This window comes from Musa acuminata, chromosome BXJ1-5 (assembly GCF_036884655.1).
Source record: "Musa acuminata AAA Group cultivar baxijiao chromosome BXJ1-5, Cavendish_Baxijiao_AAA, whole genome shotgun sequence".
Classification (NCBI taxonomy): domain Eukaryota; kingdom Viridiplantae; phylum Streptophyta; class Magnoliopsida; order Zingiberales; family Musaceae; genus Musa; species Musa acuminata.
Window position 1 is genome coordinate 1,941,157 of NC_088331.1, and position 21,350 is coordinate 1,962,506.

A 21,350-nucleotide genomic window follows, 5' to 3' on the forward strand; every position below is an offset into this window, starting at 1 on the left:
TGCTTAAGAAAATCCTCTCTCTCTCTCTCTCTCTCTCTCTCTCTCTCTCTCTATATATATATATATATATATATATATATATATATATATAATATCTCTTACAAGATAAAAAAAGATTTATTAAAATATGTCACACTTAAAAACTCAAGAATTCTTAGGACCCCAAAATATGTAGTAAATTAGAGAAAAGTACCCTGTATTGGGTAATTGGGTGAGAGATGGAGCAAAAAGTATTGGCAAGGAAAAATATGGGGTAGTTGAGTATTGATCTTCGCTGATACCTATAAATCCCATTAAGGAAAATGACCTGAAAATGACCTTCATTGTTACCCATTAGTGCCTTGGAATTAAAAAAAAGAACCTTCAAAATTTGCCCATCAATTGTTAGCAACACCTCCAATGCTCTACTAGAAGACGAAGAAGACAAAACACAATCACTTTTAGTGACGAATTGATAGTTATTATTTCTTCTAAAGACACTTAGAGGAGACTTTGGACGTACCTTGAGATCTTCACCCATTCTCACTCCGTTCGTGCCAAGTCTTTAATAGATCTGATCATCCCTTTGGGTTGCACCGTCTACTCCTCGTTTAGGCCGTTAAAGCAGAACAGGGTATAGCACCATATGCTACCTGTTTCCTAATCGACCTAAACTAACTTGACAAGAATACCAAACCCTCTAGCCTTCACCCTAGTCAGCGCTATAGCAGTATTCCTAATCCGCTTAGATTCATTGTGGAGACCATTCCTTTGATTCGCCAAATCAGGTCCTTGATGAAGTAATTCCCCCATTGCATAAGTAGCAGATAACCACTCACTCTGCATCAAAGAAAAAATCAACAATATGATAAATATTTTTTAATTCCTTTTGCATAGCATAATTTTGTAAACAAAGCATAACCATATTCATTTATAAATGTAACGACATAAACATTATACATTTCCCTCTGAGAATGGCAACAACATAGAATAGTAAATTTATTTTTCTTTTTCTTTTTAATAAATTATTGAATATTTAAATTCAAATTTATTATATTTCAATATAACGACAACAAATTTATCCCTTTTAACCATTAATAGGAAATGTAGTTGTTCCTACACCCATCTGTTCTAAAACCACCAACAGAGTCAGTTAGGAAGGCAGACATCAACCCACATGACAAAGTCTGAGGAAAAGAATACGAATATATTATAATTTATGAGTAATTGTCAGCAAAAAATTGAGTGATTGGCGCTGGCATCGGTACAAGGATTAAGGCAAACCAGCAGGGCAGCATCTGAACACACGGCTTCTGCTTCTTTAGCTGCCACCTTTACACGACAATTCAACGTTAGAAATAAAAAAATCTCATGAAACCCATTTAGCCAAACAATTTTCCTTTATGTTTTTCTATCTATGCAGATAAACATTTTAAAAGACGCCCCCCTAAACATCTCTGAATAAAAGATACAAGGAAACCAACTTTGGTCGATAATAAGTTCGATAACCTGGAAACAACTCCATCCATCTTACAGAAACATTTATCCAAAATTAATAATAGAATAAATAAAAGATGCAAGGAAACCAATTTGTAAATTAAATAAAACGATGACCAAAAAGCTATCACTAGTCATACTAACAGAAGATGGAAAACAAAGATAAGTTGCCATGTATACATATACAAAAAAGAGAATAACCATTTTACATGGTCAACAAAACTTTCCTGTTCACAGCACTTGGTCATGCCTGGAGATTAAGAAGGCTAGCTACTTCCATAAAAATTTTCATGATTCTGTACATTCATGGTGCATCTAAAACTTCCATCCAAAGCCTCCAAAAATTTCCGAAGATTCAATAATAGGTTTAACCGTGTCGGTCTAAGTGATGAAACATGAGCAAACAAAACAAGCTTACGATTTCTATACATGGCAGAGAAAAACCTGCCGGATGTGGTGATTGATTATTCCAACTGAATCTGCTCTGTACATGAGTAGGAACTATCGTAAGTCCTTGATGAACATTGGCTTGTCAGTCTTTTTAACCGCCTATTCAACAATATGAATAATGATAAATCTGGGTTCTAAAAAGTTGCAACAAGTAAATCTAATGTTCATGCATCTCAAAGTGAAGAAACGGAAATAGGTGGCATGAGCTCCCAACAACTTTTCTAAAATTACCAGGAATTTGCAAAAGTTATTTTGACTACAGTAATGCTAAAAAATGAATCATCTACTGAAAAATGAACAATGCAGTAGAAAGCCCATTTGTATAAATATCAGAAATGACTTTAGTGAAACTACCTCGCTTACAGTTTTAGCAAGGTAGAACCTTCAAATGAAATGTGTATACTAACAAAATGTTGCCAAAAGAGTGCTAATAAAAGGGCAATGGGACTCAACAAGTACTTACACAAAAAATCAACTTTAAAATGGTGAAACCATATATATATTGACCAAGGGGTTCACGTCAATAATTACTAGTCCGACAACCAAACGGAGCATGAACCCTTGTGGTATATGTATGTGATGTAGAACAAAGTAGGGAAGTTGAGAGAAAGAGAGGGGAAGAAAAAGAAATAGTATGAGATAAGGGAGGAGAGTAAGTGATTAGAGGAGATGCAAATATTTTCATTCAAGTCTGAAAATGGTTGATCCATTGACGAACTTCACTATTATATGGGTTTAGGAGCCTTGGTATAATTAATGAAGAAAATGATTCCCAAGAGTAATCTCCTAACGAATTAGTATATCTTTTAGAAATCTAAAATGTGACTTAGAATTTTTAGACTAACTAATTGATGACTTTTTGTTAATATCTTTGTCTAGAATAAACCTTTCTTACATCCTTTGTAAAACTCGATAGTTCTCCATCATTCTCTCCCGATGAAAAAAAACTCGATCCTGAAGAGTGATCTGCAAGGTACTGATCCAATAAATCTAGTGCAAAATCATGAAGTTCCTCTAAAGTAATAATCCACATGGCATCGAAAGCTAGACGATCACACCACTTGACAAGAAAGTGTTGAGCAATGCTAGTAGCAGACGTAACAAGACAATCATCAAGAATGACCTCTATGTCATCCTAGTGTTGTGGGAGAATCAATGCTTTAGAAGGATTATCACATGCAGGAACACCGATAGACAAAGGAGGCTCAAAGGTACCATGATATGGAGTTAAATCCTCCACACTGAAAACTGGACTAATATTTAAATCGGAAGACAATTCAAGCATATATGCATCAAATCCCAATTTTTGGATAATGAAGAAAGGACCAATGGCTTGGGCATACAACTTTTTGAATGAGTTTTTTGAGAATCTTTTGGGATGAACGCGAACCAAGACAATCACCAATTTGGAACTTTGGACTTCTACGATATGCATTAGCAGCAAGTTTGTAACTTTCATTACTTACGATAATTTTACATCGAATCTCAACATGCAAATCATGAATATGTTAAGCTAAGGAGTTGGATGGTTCTGAGGCATGATAATAAAGTGGAAGGGGTGCAAGCCAATGGGGGTGCGAGAAGTATAATCGATGACAGTTTGAAATAAGCTTTTTCTGGTGGAGAGATTGATTGGGTTATTGTATGCAAATTTTGCATCGAGTAAGGTTAAGTCTCAGTTTTTCGAGTTTCTCCCCAACTAAACATCTAAGGAGATTCTCAAGGAATGGTTAACAACCTCAGTTTAACCATCAATTTGAGGGTAAAAGGCTTAAGAGAACTTCAATGTTGTGTCAAACAGTTTCCACAGTTTTTCAAAAGAAGTTGATAAATTTCACATCCCTATCAGATACCATGGTTAAGGCAAACCATGTAATTTAACCACTTCTCAAAATAACAATTTAGCAATATGTGAGACGACGTTGGTCTTGTCACATGAGATAAAGTGAGTCATTTTGTAAAATTGATCAATAACAACAAGAACAAAGTCATCTCCACAGGATATTTTGGGAAGCCTAAGAACAAAATCTAAACTCACATCTTGCAATGATAATTATAGAATGGGTAATGGAGTGTATATGCTAGTATTGTGTTTGCGAGTTTTGGCAATTTGACAAGTGCCACTCCGACACACTCGAGCAACATCTTGCTTTAAGGAAGGCCGATAAAATCTATCCTCGATTAATGCAATGGTCCTGTCTTGACCTAGGTGATATGTTAATCCACCCACGTGCATTTCCCAAACAAATGTCTCGAAGGGAGGATCGAGGAATACACAATCTAGTGGATCGAAAAAGGTTACCACCCTTAGGAATGAAGTTCGTATGTTCATGACGGTTTCCATCTTAGACTTCTCGATATATGTGACTAAAGTCTAGACATCAACAGCTTTATTTTGAGTACCAGAACAAAGCTTAATTACAAAAGATTTAGGATCCAATAAGTGAAGTCCCTTGGTTGTTGGGGCTTGTGGATGAGATTTGAATGTTCTTGATTTGACCTTTTCTGACAGTTTTGTTTGTCGCAGAATAATGTTTTTACCTTTGTATGGAAAGACAGGTGTTTTCTCTTCCATGGTTGGTAACATCAAGGTCATACAACCAAGGCCGACCTAAAAGACTGTAGGCAACATCTAATGGTAGAACGTCACAGTAAATCTCATCTTACCCATTTTAATAGGTACTAGGCATCTCTCAGTCACGGGAAGTGTGGTTTTTTCAACCCAAGCTAGTTTGAATGGAATCGGGTGTGACTCTACCTTAATGTTTAATCTCTTGATAGCAAATTTTAGACTACGTTCATAGTGATAGTGTGATACCCCCATCAATAACCAATTTGTAAGTTTTTTCATGCTTCGAATAAAAGTATGGAAGATACTTATCTTCTTCCATTCATTGGAATCACTAGCAGTAGAGAGAATTATGCAAACAACATTAACATGAGCACCTTCAATTACTAGTTCGTTTTCGTCACCTAAGTAGGCTTCCGATTCAACTACTTGGTTTACTCCCTCGATTTGATCCTTTGGTTATTGTTTTAAGGTAAGGGTACATTGAGGACGAGAGGCCAAGTGACCTCTATTATGGTAATAATAACACTAGATTGAAAACGAACTAGTTTGAGAATCAGTAGTTGAATGAGTTTGACAATTCATGGGATTTTTTACTTGATAGAGCCACTATTTGGGGTAGATTGGGTAATAGTTCTATTGTCAAGAAACTGCGACGATGCTTGACGAATTGGATAAGATTTGATGTCCTTAATCTCAAGGGCTCATTGGGAAGTTTCCTCCATGGTGTTAAGGAAACTAAGGGAGACTTCCAGTTGGATGTCAAACCTCAACCCATAAACAAATCTCCGAACAATGATAATTTGGTCCTTTTCTATTTCACACCTAAGTAAAAGTTTCTTAAATTGGGGCAAATACTCTACCGCACTAGAATTCAACTATTTAAGGTTTAACAAATTTTCAACTAATTAGCTTCGAAAGTAGGTTATTAAATATTTTTCCTTAAAAGTTTTTATTTCATGACTTCCCATTGAGTGATGAGAGGCTCTCGACGGTGTTCGAGACTACGTTGGACATGTTGTCAATATTTCCAAACGGAGCCTATTAGTTTTATTTTTGCAAATCGTACACATTCAATATTAATCATTCCATACCACTCAAAGTAGTCTTCCATGCTATATAACCGGTCAACAAACACAGGGTCAAACCTACTGTCAAAGTCCAACACATCCACTTTAACTCTTCTAGCCATTTCTCACATATTGTCAGCAAGTCGAACTTGTTGGCCCATTACTCAGGTTTATGGATTTCTATAGGTTTTAGGAATTCATCATTAAGGTCAAAAGCTTGACCATCAGGAATTATTGGAGCATGATTGTGAATAGGTGCCCTATAGGTGGACCTAGGATTTGTTTGAACTAGGGCTTGGGAAGTAGGTAAAATTCCTTAATTTGAAGCTACGAATTGGGGAGAATAGACATGTTAACTAATCGGCTCATCAATCTCCTCATTCTTGGGTCGTTTTTCAAAATGTTAGAAAGCTCTTACGACTTGAGTTATTTGGTCACATAACTAATTCAATATTGTGTCATGATCTGCTAGCTTGGTCTTTAAGGGTGTCTACCTCACTCTGTTGGTTTAGGGACTCATCATGATTGATTGGCTTTTCACCTCGTCAAGTCATGATTCTAATGCTATCGACAAATTACTTTTTGATAATGAGATTATTAATTGTTGTAATGCACAAGATAGAAATGTAAAGTTTCAAATGGTTTTCATTTTTTTTTCACTTTTTGTCTTTTTTTTTATAACTTTCAAGGGTTCAAATTTTAGTAGTATTGTAGTTGCAACTAAAGGGGTGAGGGAAGATGATAAATTTAAGAAAAAAAGAAGAAGAAGAAAACAAGGGGAGAAGTGATGAAAATTATGATCCGATGAAATATACAATTTTTCAATCCAATAAAAAATATTAGTAAAGTTTTCAAAATTTTACTCGATAATAAGAGTTATATGGTCCAATTCCACATGGGACAGTCACCCTAAGGACCAACTCCACACGCAAGGGGTTGACATTGGAGGTGCAAGGATCCTTGAGTGTTGATCGAACCTTTTGATGCTAGTTGGAACCTAATGGGGTATAAGGCAAGAACCTTTTGATGCTAGTTGGAACCTAATGGGGTATAAGGCAAGTTTGTTGATATCCTCTGGTACCGAACTGATGTAGAACAGAATAGGGAAGTAGAGAGAGAAGTGTGAGATAACAAAAGAGAATAAAAGACTAGAGAAGATGCAATTCTTTTCATTCAAATCTGAAAATATTTGATCCATTAACAAGTTCCACTATATATAGGGGTTTAGAAGCCTTGAAACAATTAATAAGCCAATGATTTCCAAGAGTAATCTCCTACGGAATTAGTATGTCTTTTAAAAATCCAAAATGTAACTTCTAGGATACCTAAATAGTATATCAACACAATTAATACAAGAGTGCACTTAATACAAAGGGAGTCCCTAGAAAGACCAAAAGACTTTTCAATTTTCAACCTAACTGTTAGAATTTCTAGGTCAACTAATTGATGATTTTTTATTGATATATTTGCCTAGAATAAATTTTTCTGTAATCCTTTGTAAGACTCAATAGTTCTCCATCAGTATAGTTTGGTCCAGTTTGGACTATTACACCTGGCAAGCTCACGTACCTTGCTTACCAAATGGTAAACAAACTGGTACAGAATTGTGTTGGGCATTTAACTTACTGCCTTGTACCTTTAAATTGCCATTTGTTTTCTCCATTTCTCTCTTGCCTTTCTCATGCACTCTCTCACACACTCTTTCCCCCCTCCTTGGCCACCACTGCCTTTGCCTTACCATGCCGCTCCTTTCTCCTCATCCTCCTACTGGTATATTTCTTCCTCCTCTCTCTACCAGTCGTCTTCCTCCATCTCTTCTCTTTATCATCCCCTCTTATTACTGTTTCTCTTCATTCTGAACAGTACTAATCCGTACTGAGTGCTAGCATATTGATCCATGATGGAACCTTACCAGTCCTATGACAGGACCCAGATTTTGTATGTTGATCTTCACAAACCATTGTTAATCAATTTTGACAGGGGAAAAACTAGTTAAAAAAAATATAAACCACCACACAGCAGTCTAGAAAATTCTGAACCAACTAGAGCTGTAGAAAAAACTTATTCCCTTTTTCAACTAGATCCAGTTGTTTTTTATTAAAGTTGGAATGTACTAGTAACAGCATTAAGTTGATGACCAACCACAACCAACCCAGGAAGGGGCAGATTTGACTGAATGATGCAGCTTCATAGTTGGACAAAAAAAGGTCAAAGCTTGGGTGATCTCAACAAAAAAAGACAAATTTAACTAATATCTGCATAAGATAACAAAATAACTAGAAAGAAATGCCCAACAAGAAGATACACTGTATTGAACTTTCAACGTTCGAATAATCAGAACTATCAAGTACATTTTGTTCAAAGAACACTTTCTAATATTAAAATGGAACTTCATGTTATTAGAAATAACATATTGCGGCCCTCAATTTCCCAACCAAAACCTCACAGAAGTTATAACAAACATACCCTTGAGTTAGATACATTACTCAAATCTTACACAACTACGAGATTGTTATTTGAACCTTCCTTTAAGTTTTAGAATCCCTTAAATTCATGCACTCCAATTCATCTACATCCATCAGCAAGTATAATAACATCAATCTTAGGCTCAAAACCAAGTTTCTGGAAATACCAGAATTAATCTAGTGGATAAATTGGCTACAAGAAAACACAAAAGGATTGAAAGGTGTCGGAGAGACTGTTCAAAGCTGTGGATGAATAGAACAGAAATGACCAGATGATGACAGTTGCAATCCTGGAGGCTAGGTCTGCGAACTTGCTACAGCGAGTGACAAGTATGACCTGCAGCGACCAGATCAACTATAATTGATGGGGCAATCAATTTATGGTGATGAGGGCAAAGCAGTGATTTAAAAAACGCTAGGCGCCAAAAGGCGCCAAGGTCCAAAAACGCCCGAGGCGCTAGGCGCTCGCCCGAGCGAAGCGAGGTACTAAAATATAAAAATATAAAATATAATTAATAAATATAATTATTTAAAATTTTAAATAAAAATATAAAAATATATAATATAATTAATAAATATAATAACATTAACAGTATAAACCTGCTGACGGAGAAACGAGGAAGCAGCGACGAGCGGCAGCAGCGGTAGCAGCAACAGCAGCGGCGAGCGGCGGCAGCGGCAGCGGGAAAGGGAAAGGGAGCGGAAGGGCTCGCAGGAGACGCGAGCAACGGGAGGCGTGAGCAGCGGGATGGCTCGAGGGAGGCGCGAGCAGCGGGAAGGCTCGCGGGAGGGCTCGCAGGAGACGCGAGCAGCGAGAGGGCTCGCGGGAGGCGCGAGCAGCGGCAGCGGGAGCAGTGGCAGCGAGCGACGAGATCGCGATCGGGATCGAGAGCGGCAGCGGCAGCAGGTTAGTGTTGGGTTAGGGTTAGGGTTAGGGTTGGGGTTATATCGGTTTAGTTGGTTCGATTGAACCAACTAACAACCGAACCAGGACCGAACCAGACCTAAAATTCTGGTTCGGTCGCCTTGGTTTACCCAGGCGCTCGCCCGAAGCGCCCAGCGCCTGGGCTCGGGCCTCGCCTCGCCTCGCCCGAGCGCCTAGGCGAGCGCCCGAGCGCCTTTTGCAATCACTGGGGCAAAGGACATCTAGCCACATGCAATAATTGAGATTATGATTATATGATGCAAGGTGTTCGCGGCAAGTACTAATCTACAGCATATAGATGTAGCAACAAGAACATACATCATGAATAGTGAAATTATGAACATCTCATCAACTAGCAGCAAGAGTTAACAGCCAAAATTGATTTTGCAGTGAGTATAAGTTGCAAAACTTCAATGTCAATTCCATCATTAGATTTGTAACTAAGAGCAGATCATCAGAGTTCAAAATAAATTGGAGAAAGATAGAAGTGAAGACAGCATACATACCAAAACTAGGTTACTTTACTTCATTTTGCACTTCTGTTAGAAACTCAATGGTAACTCAGCGAAATGTTGATTGAAACTGAGGATGATTATGCAATAGATCACCATATACTTCATGTGAAAAATAACACACCATTCTCACCATGCTCAGATGATAAGATTCCTTTAAGATAATCTTTCTAACTCACAATAGAGGGGCTTGGATGATTTTAAAGGCCTTTACTATTTACAAGATGAATCAACAAAATAATTCTCCAGTACACAACTGGCAACCTGCGGGGTCCACTAACAACCTTGTGCATCTTGCCTCAGAAAAACCTTGTGTATCATATGAATATCATCCCCAACAGGAAACCCAGCAACACCAGTAAACAGATGTTCTGCTGGGATTAAGCCACAGAGGGTTTATCAGTAGCCATTAAGAAGGTTCTGAACCTAAATCAAACTTCTTTATGTCCACAGAATCATCATGAAGACTACAATCATCAATACATTGGACAAAGGATACCTCATCATTTTTTACTTTCAGTTCCATTTGTGAACTCATTGCAAATATGATGAGACTTGTCCAAAATATCAGCAGCAACGAAATTGATAGGTGTTAAATTAGGCTGAACATCATGGATATCTGCATCTAGCATCCCAGAACAAGCCATGTGAGAATGGTTAGTCTCACTTGGTATCCTGCAGCTCTTAACAACACAAGATAAGTTTGATTCACAAACAGTACCATTTGTTACGTAAACTGTGTCTAAAATACTTTGCTGTATAGAAAACCTAGCATTTTCATCAGAATCAGGAACTGCAGCACTTGAGCAAAAAGCCCCATTTTCTTCTGTAGCAGCAACATTCAGACATCTTTTAACAATTTCAAAAGCATAAGGTTCTGAGTTCCCATCATTTACAGAGGAGTTTGGATCAAGGATGGAATCTTTAGCTTTCACCTTACAAATGCTGCTTAACAGAAAGCATGGCTCTAAATGCACCATAAGAGATTTTTCAAAATGATTTGCATCATGGGCAGATTCAGAAGATACCTGGTCATTGCTCTCTGATGAATTTGGAGAATGAGCTTTGGTTGTCACATGACATTGAAAACTAGGAGTTGATGTAGACTCCAAGGAGCCTAGTGGAAGTTCTACATTCATCCTAACATTCTGTTTCAATGTGAAAGTATCAATACCTAGAGGAGTGCAATGATCCTCCAATTTATGTTGCAACAAGTTAAATTCTGTGGAATGCATGCTAAGAGAAGCAGATCCTGATTTTTTAGTATCAGAGGCAAAACCATCCGGATAACTCTGCTTAGAAACAGAATCACATTCTTGCAGATCGGCGGATGGATTAGCTTCTACATTTTCCCCTTCTTGACTATCAAAAAAAGTTAGCTCACTAATCAACTCAGCTTGTTGATTAGTTGAAAAATCAACTTGACATTTATCTTCATCATGAGAACCTGATAAACCTCCCCCAGGAAAATTGTGCATGCATAAATCACCAGCAGTCTCCGAAATCTTGTTTTCTTGAAATTTACAATTGGGTCGAGGAGAATCAGAAGAATCAGGTGAAACTCTAGAAGATGACAAGCTAGGTTCTGCATCTTGATTTGGATTTATGCAATGGACAACATCCTGACCAGGAATATGGAGGTTGGGCTCAATAGATGAGAACTCAGATGATATATGAGTTGATATTGTCTGATGCTGATGTTTGATGTCATTATCAACTGTATAAACCACAAACAAGAAATATGAAAGGGAGTTATAAAAATAATAGTTATAAATTATTAATAGCATTCATCACGCACCTCCATCGACAGCTGAATATTGTACAGAAGAATGCATTTTCAGGAGTGGCTTCTGTAATAAACCAGTACCAGGAAAAACCAATATTTTTATGGATCTAACTTCTAATTCTTGTGAAACCTCAAGAGGTTTAAAGCCAAATACATTAGACCATGTGTCCTTCAGTTCAGAAATAGCAGGTATAACTAGCTTTTCGATATCAAGAGAGAAGAGGGCCTGAAAATGAGAACAAATTATTGCAAAAGAAGCAAGAAGAAAGAAATAACAATTGAAATGTTGAGAAATAAATTACGAAAACAATTAAATTACAGCAATAATTATGAATAAGCTAACTGTACATGCATTGCTAAAAATGCCCAAGCAGAAAACAAGCTCAAATAAGTCACTGGTCAAAATACATGTGCACAACAGACGTCACCCCAATTTCAGATGGTCCATATGTACTGTTGCAATGTCATTTCTTAAGAACATAAATATTTTGTGTCAGTTCAGTACAGAAATATCAATTGGATGAGAATTTTAATCTTGGTAAATGATATTTAGCATCCTTAATGACTCAAAAATGATTTTCTATAGACAAATAACATCAATCTGTCACATCAAACAACATAGATGATTATAAAGTCATCAACCACAGAGGAAGTCTAAGAAATTGACAAGCAACTAGACTTACCCTAATTAATGAAAATGAACTAATCTTTGAATTGGTACCATAATAACTATTACATGCTGCTACAGAAAGCCCATGCAAGAATTTGCATCAAACAAAATAGGTTGTTAGTTCAAAATTCTTCAGTAATAATTTTCTGCACATCATAAATGGTTAGGCTAATAAAGATTTAGCACAAGGATAAAGAAATTTCATTGTCAACAGTACCACATAAAATAGCAATATATTTTATTCCAATTTATTTTTCTGAAATGCCAGCACATTATCTTAAAGTACAATCAACTTTGATATAGAAGAGGCAAAATTCTGCCATATGAATTTTTCCTTCCCAGAATGCCCTTATATGTTTGCTCAAACTTCTTATGCTGTATCAAAAATTTCTTTTCATGACTCACCAAAGTGCAAATGCAAATAACATGCTTACCCAATAGTACATATCACGGTTCGTCTTATCGATCCATACCAACATACCGATCAGCCATCAGTATGGTACAAACTGATGTACCGACACATGATACGATAGGATGTACCGATAGATCAGTATAGACCACTCATACCAGTCCCCTATCAGGCCGGTACATACCCTAAGTGCAAAAAAACAGTATTAAATTTCCTAAGACTTACCCAAGCTTTGATAAGATTGTAGATAGACTTCGCGAGCTTTGTGAAGTTCGTATAAGATATATAGAAAAAAAATGATGTTACTGCAGGATACAGACCTGAATGCTTTATATAAAATGCTGTGTTTTTCTTCATTATAATATGCATCTTACATGTATCAAACAGTATCCACGCATATGCACATGCATTTTAAATAGTGGCTCAAAGAAAATAAAATCACCAATCTTCACCTAAATTTAAAGCAATAAAGCCATCAAAATTGTATGAACACTAGACTAATATTATGACCAAAACAATATAAACCAAAAAAACTAAAATGTTTTATGAAAAACACTTTCATGAGTTCTCAATGAAGGCTTAAACCACTTGTTATAACTGTAGATCTTCAATTGAGGTTATAAATGACTACTGTCAAGTGACAAATTGGTTTATAACTTTACACATGCATATAAAGGCAGTTGTAAAGACCTTGATACTTGTAAGATAGTTGAAAAGTGAAACAGAAATCTCCGCTTCCTTGCAGGCAGATGCTATATACTGGATCACAGTGGACAATAGCCTACATGGCCTAAGTTGGCCTCTAGCTTGCAGCATGTCTAAACTTTGTTTAAGTAATGAGAATAAATTCATTGGTAAATCAGAAATCATGGAGCTGAATACAGACAGGTCATATCTCTTCCCATATCTCACATTGAAAGGAGCTTTGTGCATTTAGCCATCCTTCTTTTTATCCTTTTGAGCAAACAAACTAAATTAAATAGCTAAGTAGCACATAAGATGCCACAAAACGAAACAAGTACTGCTTGCCAATAATGATTTGTATTTAGTATTGTCAAAATATATTTGGAATCTGAATGTGTTGACAAAAAGACAGAACAAGACAATCACAATTTTGTATCTTCAAAACAATATTAAAAAGCTAGAAAATAAAAAAATCAAGCTAACATACTGATTCAATTCCATCTAGAAGCCGACGGCACATCCCTTGGCGTCTATACATGTTTCTCGTCCCGATGAAAGGCATTTCAGCCAGCTTAGTTCCATGAATTCTGTTTGACACAATAAAATCACTAGACCTTCAAAAACAAAGATGAAAGAAAAAAGATCTATAGATGAAGACATTAAAAGGAAATAACATCCTGATTAAAGATTTGAGTATCTAAAGAAAACTTATGGTTTAGATCAAACTTTCTACTTAATTACTTTTTAGAAAACATTAGCTAAGTCTTATTAGAATATAAACAAGGTATAACAATTAGCCGTAGTTGGGTAAGAATGTTTGGCTTCTAAGTCAACACTCTATAAAAAGGTCCAATGTACCCAAAACTAACCCATTACAACCTGCCATCATGCATAGGAAAGAACAGAAGTGATGGCAGTAAAATCTAGAGGGAAGAGGAGGAAGATGAAGGTTAACTATGAACCTGATTTCTTAGCCAACGGCAGTACTTGATTAATGCCATTTATGGAGGTGATGGATGTCCAAACGTGATTGACACTTGATAATGGGAAGCCAGAAGGCAAATGGCCAGCCACGACACTCACAGGTAGTGGGTGTTCAGGATAAGGAACTGAATGGTTTGGCATAGAGTAGCCTAAAGAGAAGTTAATCAGGAAGGGCGAAAGAAAGCAGAAAAAGGAAGAGAATGGAAGAGAAGATAGAAGAAAGGAAAAGAATATTAGGTGAAGAAATATAGACATCTAGACCAAGGTCCCAAATTCCAGTCTAAGACTTGAACCGATCCCTGGCTGGACCGATATGGATTCCTGGGATACCATGTGTGTTGACACAAGATACACCCCTGACACAGACCAACGAGAAAGCGGGGAGGAGGGAAGGATGAGGAGATAAAGGAAAAGGAGGAAGAGATGGCTACACATACTGTAGGAGGGAAATGTTGCCACGAGGAGAAGGTAGTAGCAATGATGAGAGAAAGTGAATGAGGCAGCAATAGAGAGAGAAGGGAAAACTTTTGATAGCAGCTTCCCTGAAAATCCTTAATGTTTTTTTGCCATCTAAACACCTCTTATTGATAGCCAGCAGCTGTTGACAGCTGAAATCAGTTCTGTCCAAATTTAAAAAAGGGAAAAAAGAAAAAAAGGTTTCGAACTGGGCTGAATGCCTTTCTTGAATCTTGATTTTAGATATTAAATATAAGTATGGAAGTCGTCTTAGGTGTTTTGACATAGTGGAACGGAATACATAGAGCATGATTAGTTGCAGTCTTTCAAGTTTCAACTGAAACATAACATGTCCTGCTTACATTTTAAGATAAGTGGAGCTTTTGACTATATCTATGACAGCCTTGGGACATCAGTTTGCAGGTGCAGATGAATCACAGTCACCTCCACTAATAACTCTTATTTAAGAAGGAAGATCTTCATTTCTCATAACAAATGCAGGAAGGATGAAGAATTGCTGATTAATTTAACAACCCACCTACACAACAGAATGAATGAACCTAAGGTACTAAATCTGACCCAATGACTTTTCATGAAACCAGATGCCAACAAAGTTAAGTAATCATCCATCAAGATATCTTCAATTTAACACAGACAACAAGACATGTACCTGATAGATGCCACAGAAATAATTTCATCACCTTGCTCCAAAATAAAAGAGTAGAAACCCCTATAGTTCAGCCGATTGAAATTTGATCTACAAATTTGAAAAAATAAAAGGATAAATTTAGCTAATAGGTTTGCATTGTAAAACAAAAACATCAGTAAACCATATTTAGTTACTAGAAGAGTCAAAAAATAAAGAAATTAACTTTAGCATAAGTATAAATTGGCCCTCCGAGGCATTCCGATGAATGAAGATCTAGTAAGGCTGTAAGTACCAATGGCTGACCTTAAATAGTTTTCTATGGGGAAGTGCATTGCCTTTCATAGGCGAAAAATGTATGTTAGTTTCAAGAAAACAAAAAGGCCATGCCTTTATTCCTCCTTTCTTCTTTACTCATTAATTGGTGATCAGGCCAGTAATTACCATAACTGGTATCGGACCAAGATTAAGAACTTTAATAGGAATAACTTCCAGTAATCTTCTACAAGTTCCAAATTAAAAGCCAACACATTTCTATAAATATGCTTTAAATCTGTCATTTGATCGTAGAAGTTAGAAGCATACTAGATCATTGTTGGTGAACAGGTATGGCTTCAAAGTTCTAAAGTAAGGAAATCTGATAGATGCTTACCCACAGTTATACACAACATTATGAATCAGGTTAACACCACTTCTCTGGTCAATAATCGGAAGAAAGCACTCGTTCATAACTGCAAGGGCAACAGCAACCTTCGAGTTGCATTCAGCAATTAAATGAGACTTCAGTGGTGTTTTGGGAGCATCCTCATCAAAACGCCTAATAACACTCCATGAGAATCCTGCTTCCAAGTCATTCTTGATCCCAAGAATCTTCTGCAATCGTTTGAAAACCTGCAGCAATGAAAAGTAGTATAGGTTCATCTTAAAAGGCTAATAGATGCACAAGCTAGATATTTACAATTAAGTGATTAACTTCTAGAAGATTTTTAGAAAAACAAAGCTTCATAAGAGTCATTTGTTCCAACAGAAGTTTACACGAACTTAATGTCACCGTCTCTAACATGAACTTAGAAATATCAATCAAGATCATATCACCACTGAACAAACATGGCTGCTTCAGAACATTACAACAAAGTCAATTAATGCCCACACGTTGGTCTATATACAAGTTATCTAAAGCAAGCATCAAGCTTATAATTTTCTTGGTTCCTACATTTTATGTTAGCCACTTCTCAAATATAATTGGTAATTTTCCAGGAAAAGACAGCATAAAAGAACAGATGCACACATTTCATCCAACCTGTAAACAACATTCTTAGTTCATATCATGACAACTCTTTATGGAAATATCATGGCTAATAGCAAAGTTGGCTTAAGTGGTCCTAAGTTAAAATAATGAAATACAAAACTTATTATTTGTTTGCTTCAGGAGGAAGGAAAAGAAATTGCTTGCAAAATCTATAAAATTGATGAAAGAGGAAATAACATCTTGTCATACAAAGGTGAATTAACTCTTAAGAGTTACAATTTTATGACTTATGACAAGTTTATTTTCAATGTATTACTTCTTATCAAAGCTCTTAAACTACTAAGTCTTCAAGGCTTTTCTATCTCTCTCATAGTTCTTATATTTCTTAATATTATCATTAATAAAGACACAACCCATTTTAAATACCAAACATCCAATAGTTTGTATTCAATGTGACACATACACTGTAAAACCTGTAAGTGTGTGGATCTTTTGAGTTGGAACAAGCATCAATTTGATGCTAAAAAATCTAGTTATCATCAGATTTGTGGAGACGAAAAGATGTAATTCACATTGTGCATGAGATCGGGCTTTGGACAGAGAGATCAATGCTGTCCTAACTCTTCCCAGGGAAGCTACTTATGTTACTCAAACAACTGACATCGAGTCTCAATTGAACAACGTCATGAGCATGCCCTAAGTGCAAGAACGGTCATTGCTCATCCAAAATGGAGATATGTAGGAGATTATAGGTTAAAAAAAAGCTCCTCATATCTGTAGAGCATACTGTTGATATGCTTGCTGATCTGAAAGCACATAACAATATCTACTTGAAAAGAAACTAGAACTTGATAGCCAACAAGAATATACCTAATTGACAGAGAACCAGGCATGTAAAATAGATATTTGATCTAATTAAATTATGTGTATAAATTAAGCATGTGCAGGTTAGTAACTTTACACAAAAAAGATCTTGTTGATGCCTTCTGAATCATCTAGAAATAAATTTAAATATAAAAACAAGATAGAGTTACCAAATCTCAAATAATGCTACTGGTTGAAAATTTTAAAAAGCTACCAATTATACCTTTCTGCAACTTTGGGCACAAAAAGACATGCCCAAATTCTTGGTAATGGCAGAAACAGATTCTGCATCAGGAACACAGCCTTGGTGGTCTAGAAAACCCAAAATGCAAAACAAGAAGTTTCATCACTATGTAAACCTTATCAAGGTTGAAATTTAAAAAAATATAAAAATAATAATATCCAAAGAGCAATTGCAAGATCTGTACATTTTGCCTCACACTGGTGGCACGAGAGTAACGAAGAAACTGTTCCATCCGTTTCTCGGGTGGCATCAGTAGAGATACCCCCACAATATCTGCAGCAACAGTTTGTACAGTGCCAATCTCCAGGAGGAAGCTTCTGCAAAAGAGACATAAATTACTTGAGCCAGGCAAGCATATACCAGAAGACCAGGCTCCCAGTATGAGGACCGGGCTGCCAATGCAAAAATGTGAAGCATAAAAAATGTAACAGTAATAATGTAGCATGACTTAGACACTATACTACTGCAAAGTATTTTTTTTTTCCTTAGCTTTGCAGAAGGTACCACGGCCACTAAATTCATTTATCTCCAACCTCCACCAAGTCAGTGAAAATCAAGAAAAGGTACCATAAATAAAGGATCAAAAGAGAAGAAGTCATGACTGACCCTTTTAAATTTCAAAATGCAATGACATATGAATAGAAGTTCCAAAACTGTAAGTGACTACTGTTATTCTATTTGACGCACCTCAATGCCCAAACAACTCAAATGGAATGTTGAAGGACAACCATCACAACAGATCAAGTCACCACCATCACCGCAGATGCCACAAGTATCATCATTTGGGTCATCACCGCTTACATCAACACAGTAGAATCCTTGGCGTTCTGACTCATCCTGCTTTTTCCATGCATCAAGCTGACACTGCAACAGGGAAACTCCTCCATCTTCCAGAAATATATATTGTGATGGCTGGAGAAGTTTGCTTCCAGCATGAAGCTCAAACTTTGGCACAGGAATAATTTTACTGCAGCAACTGCAATTAATACCATCTCTTGTTATCCGGCCTTCCAGCTTTGTCTTTGTTTTTCTCTGGTTCATGTATTTCACTTTTCCGTTTATGGTCAAGACACCCATATCTATCATCCATGAGAGAACTGTCCTTTTCCACATGTATGGAACATAATCATTATCTTCAGCTTCTGCCTCCTGGTTGCTGCCACGAGCCAACAGAGTGCATCCTCTCTGTTTGTTTCTTCCTTTTTGAACATGCTTAAGAACAGTGGAACCAACAGCAATCTTCATGTTTGAGGGCAAGGCACTGTTTGACTTCTTTCTGCCTCTATTATCATCAAGCTTATCCTGAGTGTCTTGATGTCTAGCATGCCTCATGTCAGAAGTTCTCTTTACTTTCTTTTTGCCCCTTTGAGTTTCCTTGAGCTCTTCCCTCCTCCCTCTCTTGTTAACAATTCTCTTTAGTATATCTAAGGATTCCATCGGTACGACAGAGTCACTGCCAGAAGATGTTTTAGAGGATCTTCCTGAAGAATTCTTGCCCCTCTCATTGCATGCCCTGTTCAGTTGTTCCTGATATGCAGCATAAGCCTTTGTAATTGACCAATAACCACTTTTTCCTTCAGGAGGAATATAAACAGAATCTTCATAGTTTCTGCCTTTCCTTGGCCTCAGATCTATTGTCCAACCAGCATTAAGAAGTATGTTTTTTATCTGATCCCTGAGGTTCTGTTTTTCAGTGCTGCGTGCTACACTTGCTTTATTTAATTTTTGTTTTGCAATAAAAGCAGCTTTTGAGCTGGATCTGCTCTTTATTTTCAAACCAGTCCTGCTCTTCAGCTTATCCGTTCTTTTTTTTTCTCTTTTCGGAGAAACAATTACTGGCTTTGTTTTTCGTCTACTGGATCTAATTTCCTCAGTTTTGTCAATTTTTGCCTTTCTTGATTGATACTTACTGAATGTAGCTCCTGTACTTGATTTTCCATGTACTCTTTGATCTGGAGAAAGAGATGGTCTCTTTGGTATACCTCGGGCGGAATCCTTAGGAGAGCCTACAGCCTTTAATTTTTCCTCATCTTTCCTTTTAGAATGGTTCTTCAGCCCATCTGCCCTTTTGTTACTTGGTGAGACCCTCAAGACACCATTTTTCCCTTGCAACGTCAGAACACCAGCTTTGGATTGTGACATGGCAGTATCTGCTCTCTTTTCATTAGCAGAACTGCTGCTATTATGTCTCATACGAAGTGTTTGATTACCTGATGACTGTATTGGCTTGTCTTTTTCAGCTTCTCTCCTGCTAGTCCTGGGAGAGTTTGTCTCCGTGTCATTCTCCATCAACCCATCCCTCTTGATGCTCGTGGGATCTAGAGGTTTGGAACCTACATCTTTTTCTGCCTCCATATCATTTGTGTCATCTCGACCATGCAACAGTTTTCTTTTTGATATTTCAGAATTGTTGCCTCCTCCTCGTTCTGAAAAATCCATTTCCAGTTTCTTTGCAGGAACTTTGGCATCAGCTGGCTCTCTACTCCTTCTTTCCAACTCTGGCTTGGTAACTTCTTTCTTGTCAGAAACTATGAGCTCTTCATTTCGCTTCATGAAATCTGGCCTTAAAACCCTCTTCTTATTCTCTACCTCAACCTTGCCTTTCTCTTCCATCCGCTCCACGCCATTGTCTTCACCGATGCTCGAGCTGTCTCCGTTCTGATCGGTCCTGTGATCCACCTTGCTTAGAGAAAACAAACAATCGTCTGAATCCGAATCGCTCAAAACCAACCGCCTCTTCTTCTGCCGATTCGGTTCACGGACCTCCTTCGACGCAGAAACCCCGTTCGCGACCCCCCTCTTCATAGCAACCGTCTCCTCCTCCACCGAAGACATAGCAACGAAACACCAATATCCCTTCACCAAGAGAAGTCACTCCTAATCCAAAGCACGAACCCAAACCGATCGCGCCACGGAATCCACGGTAAGAAAAAAAGATCCCCAGTCACCATCCATCCCGTATGGATCTAGTAAAAGACCAGCGCGCCTCTGATCCCAGAACAGCAACACAAAATTGAAACTTAGGGGACCAAGGAGAGCGAATCCGGCATACCTCCTACGAGAGATGGAGATTTTGAAGAATTGGAGAAGGTTGCGAGAGGAATCGATGGAGGCGAACGGAGCCGAGGGGATCGATTGGGGTTTGGGGTACCTGGATCGAAGCGGAGACGAGGGAGAGCGAGCTCTCGAAGAGGCGATGGGGGAGTTTGGGTGTGTCTTTGGAGCTCTAAAACAAGTTTTATATTTTTTTTCCTTTTTTTATTTTTGTTTTTCGGGCTCGTATAAAAATGAAATAAATATTATTAGCCATCTCTGTTTCCAATTTCCCTCCAACTCCTCGGTATACGGATGGAAGGATTTCGACCTAGATATTTCACGGTCAGATTCTACCACATTGAATGTCCGTGAGCAAACGGTGGGTCCCACTAAACGCGGGTACGGTTTCGAGTAGGACAAAAGCGAGACTTTGGCCACGGAAAATTTCACGGCCAGGACATTTATTTCTTACTTTTTTATACCTGTACGTGCTACCTCCCTTTTGATTGGTAATTCTGTAAGACCCCACGAGTGTGTGGACAACCAGGTAGGTGAACGGCCGGGTAATAAATTAGGGTACAAACCGTTAAGGGAACGGGAACAAGGGACAAGATTTGGTTTGGTTGGTCTGTTCGCTGCTCGGGCCAATTGGTTAAAGCTCGAGCCGGCCCAAAACAACCCACGAACACAGACCGTACACGTAGAAAAGTAAAAAGCCATAATATTATTTTTTGTGTCTTGATTTTTATGAATACGTATACTGATGTTTGTACTAATTTGATTTAATCATATGAATGATATTTTTCTTGCATTATTTATGCCTTGGGTTAACATACACGAAAGGAACAATTCATG

The 21,350-nt window shown here is 37.5% G+C and overlaps 1 protein-coding gene across 7 annotated transcripts; it reads right to left on the bottom strand.

Annotated features, from left to right (window-relative positions):
• Window positions 1-303: 303 nt before the first annotated feature.
• LOC135586705 (uncharacterized) lies at window positions 304-20,683 on the bottom strand. Of its 7 annotated transcripts, none has more exons than XR_010513184.1 (11): window positions 18,147-20,683; window positions 17,644-17,776; window positions 17,439-17,527; window positions 15,755-15,993; window positions 15,127-15,213; window positions 13,504-13,603; window positions 11,266-11,479; window positions 9,462-11,184; window positions 1,895-2,025; window positions 503-819; window positions 304-404 (listed from the first exon to the last, which is right to left on the bottom strand). XR_010513184.1 is itself a non-coding variant. In XM_065181472.1 (8 exons), the coding sequence occupies exons 1-8, from the start codon at window positions 20,292-20,294 to the stop codon at window positions 9,971-9,973; spliced, it is 4,224 nt and encodes a 1,407-aa protein (XP_065037544.1). In that variant the 5' UTR covers window positions 20,295-20,683; the 3' UTR covers window positions 9,459-9,970. The 7 variants fall into 7 exon arrangements, 1 of the variants encoding a protein (XP_065037544.1); XR_010513183.1 differs by having other exon boundaries at window positions 304-407; XR_010513182.1 differs by having other exon boundaries at window positions 304-819; window positions 1,921-2,025.
• Between the last annotated feature and the right edge of the window lie 667 nt (window positions 20,684-21,350).

Bases quoted from the DNA above. Each gene is read 5' to 3' on its own strand.
- LOC135586705 (XM_065181472.1), bottom strand. From the start codon at position 20,294: ATGTCTTCGGTGGAGGAGGAGACGGTTGCTATGAAGAGGGGGGTCGCG. The intron at 15,994-17,438 runs GTATAATTGGTA...TCATTGCTGCAG, and splicing joins GTGCCCAAAGTTGCAGAAAG to GTTTTCAAACGATTGCAGAA. The intron at 15,214-15,754 runs GTAAGCATCTAT...TCAAATTTGTAG, and splicing joins AATGTTGTGTATAACTGTGG to ATCAAATTTCAATCGGCTGA.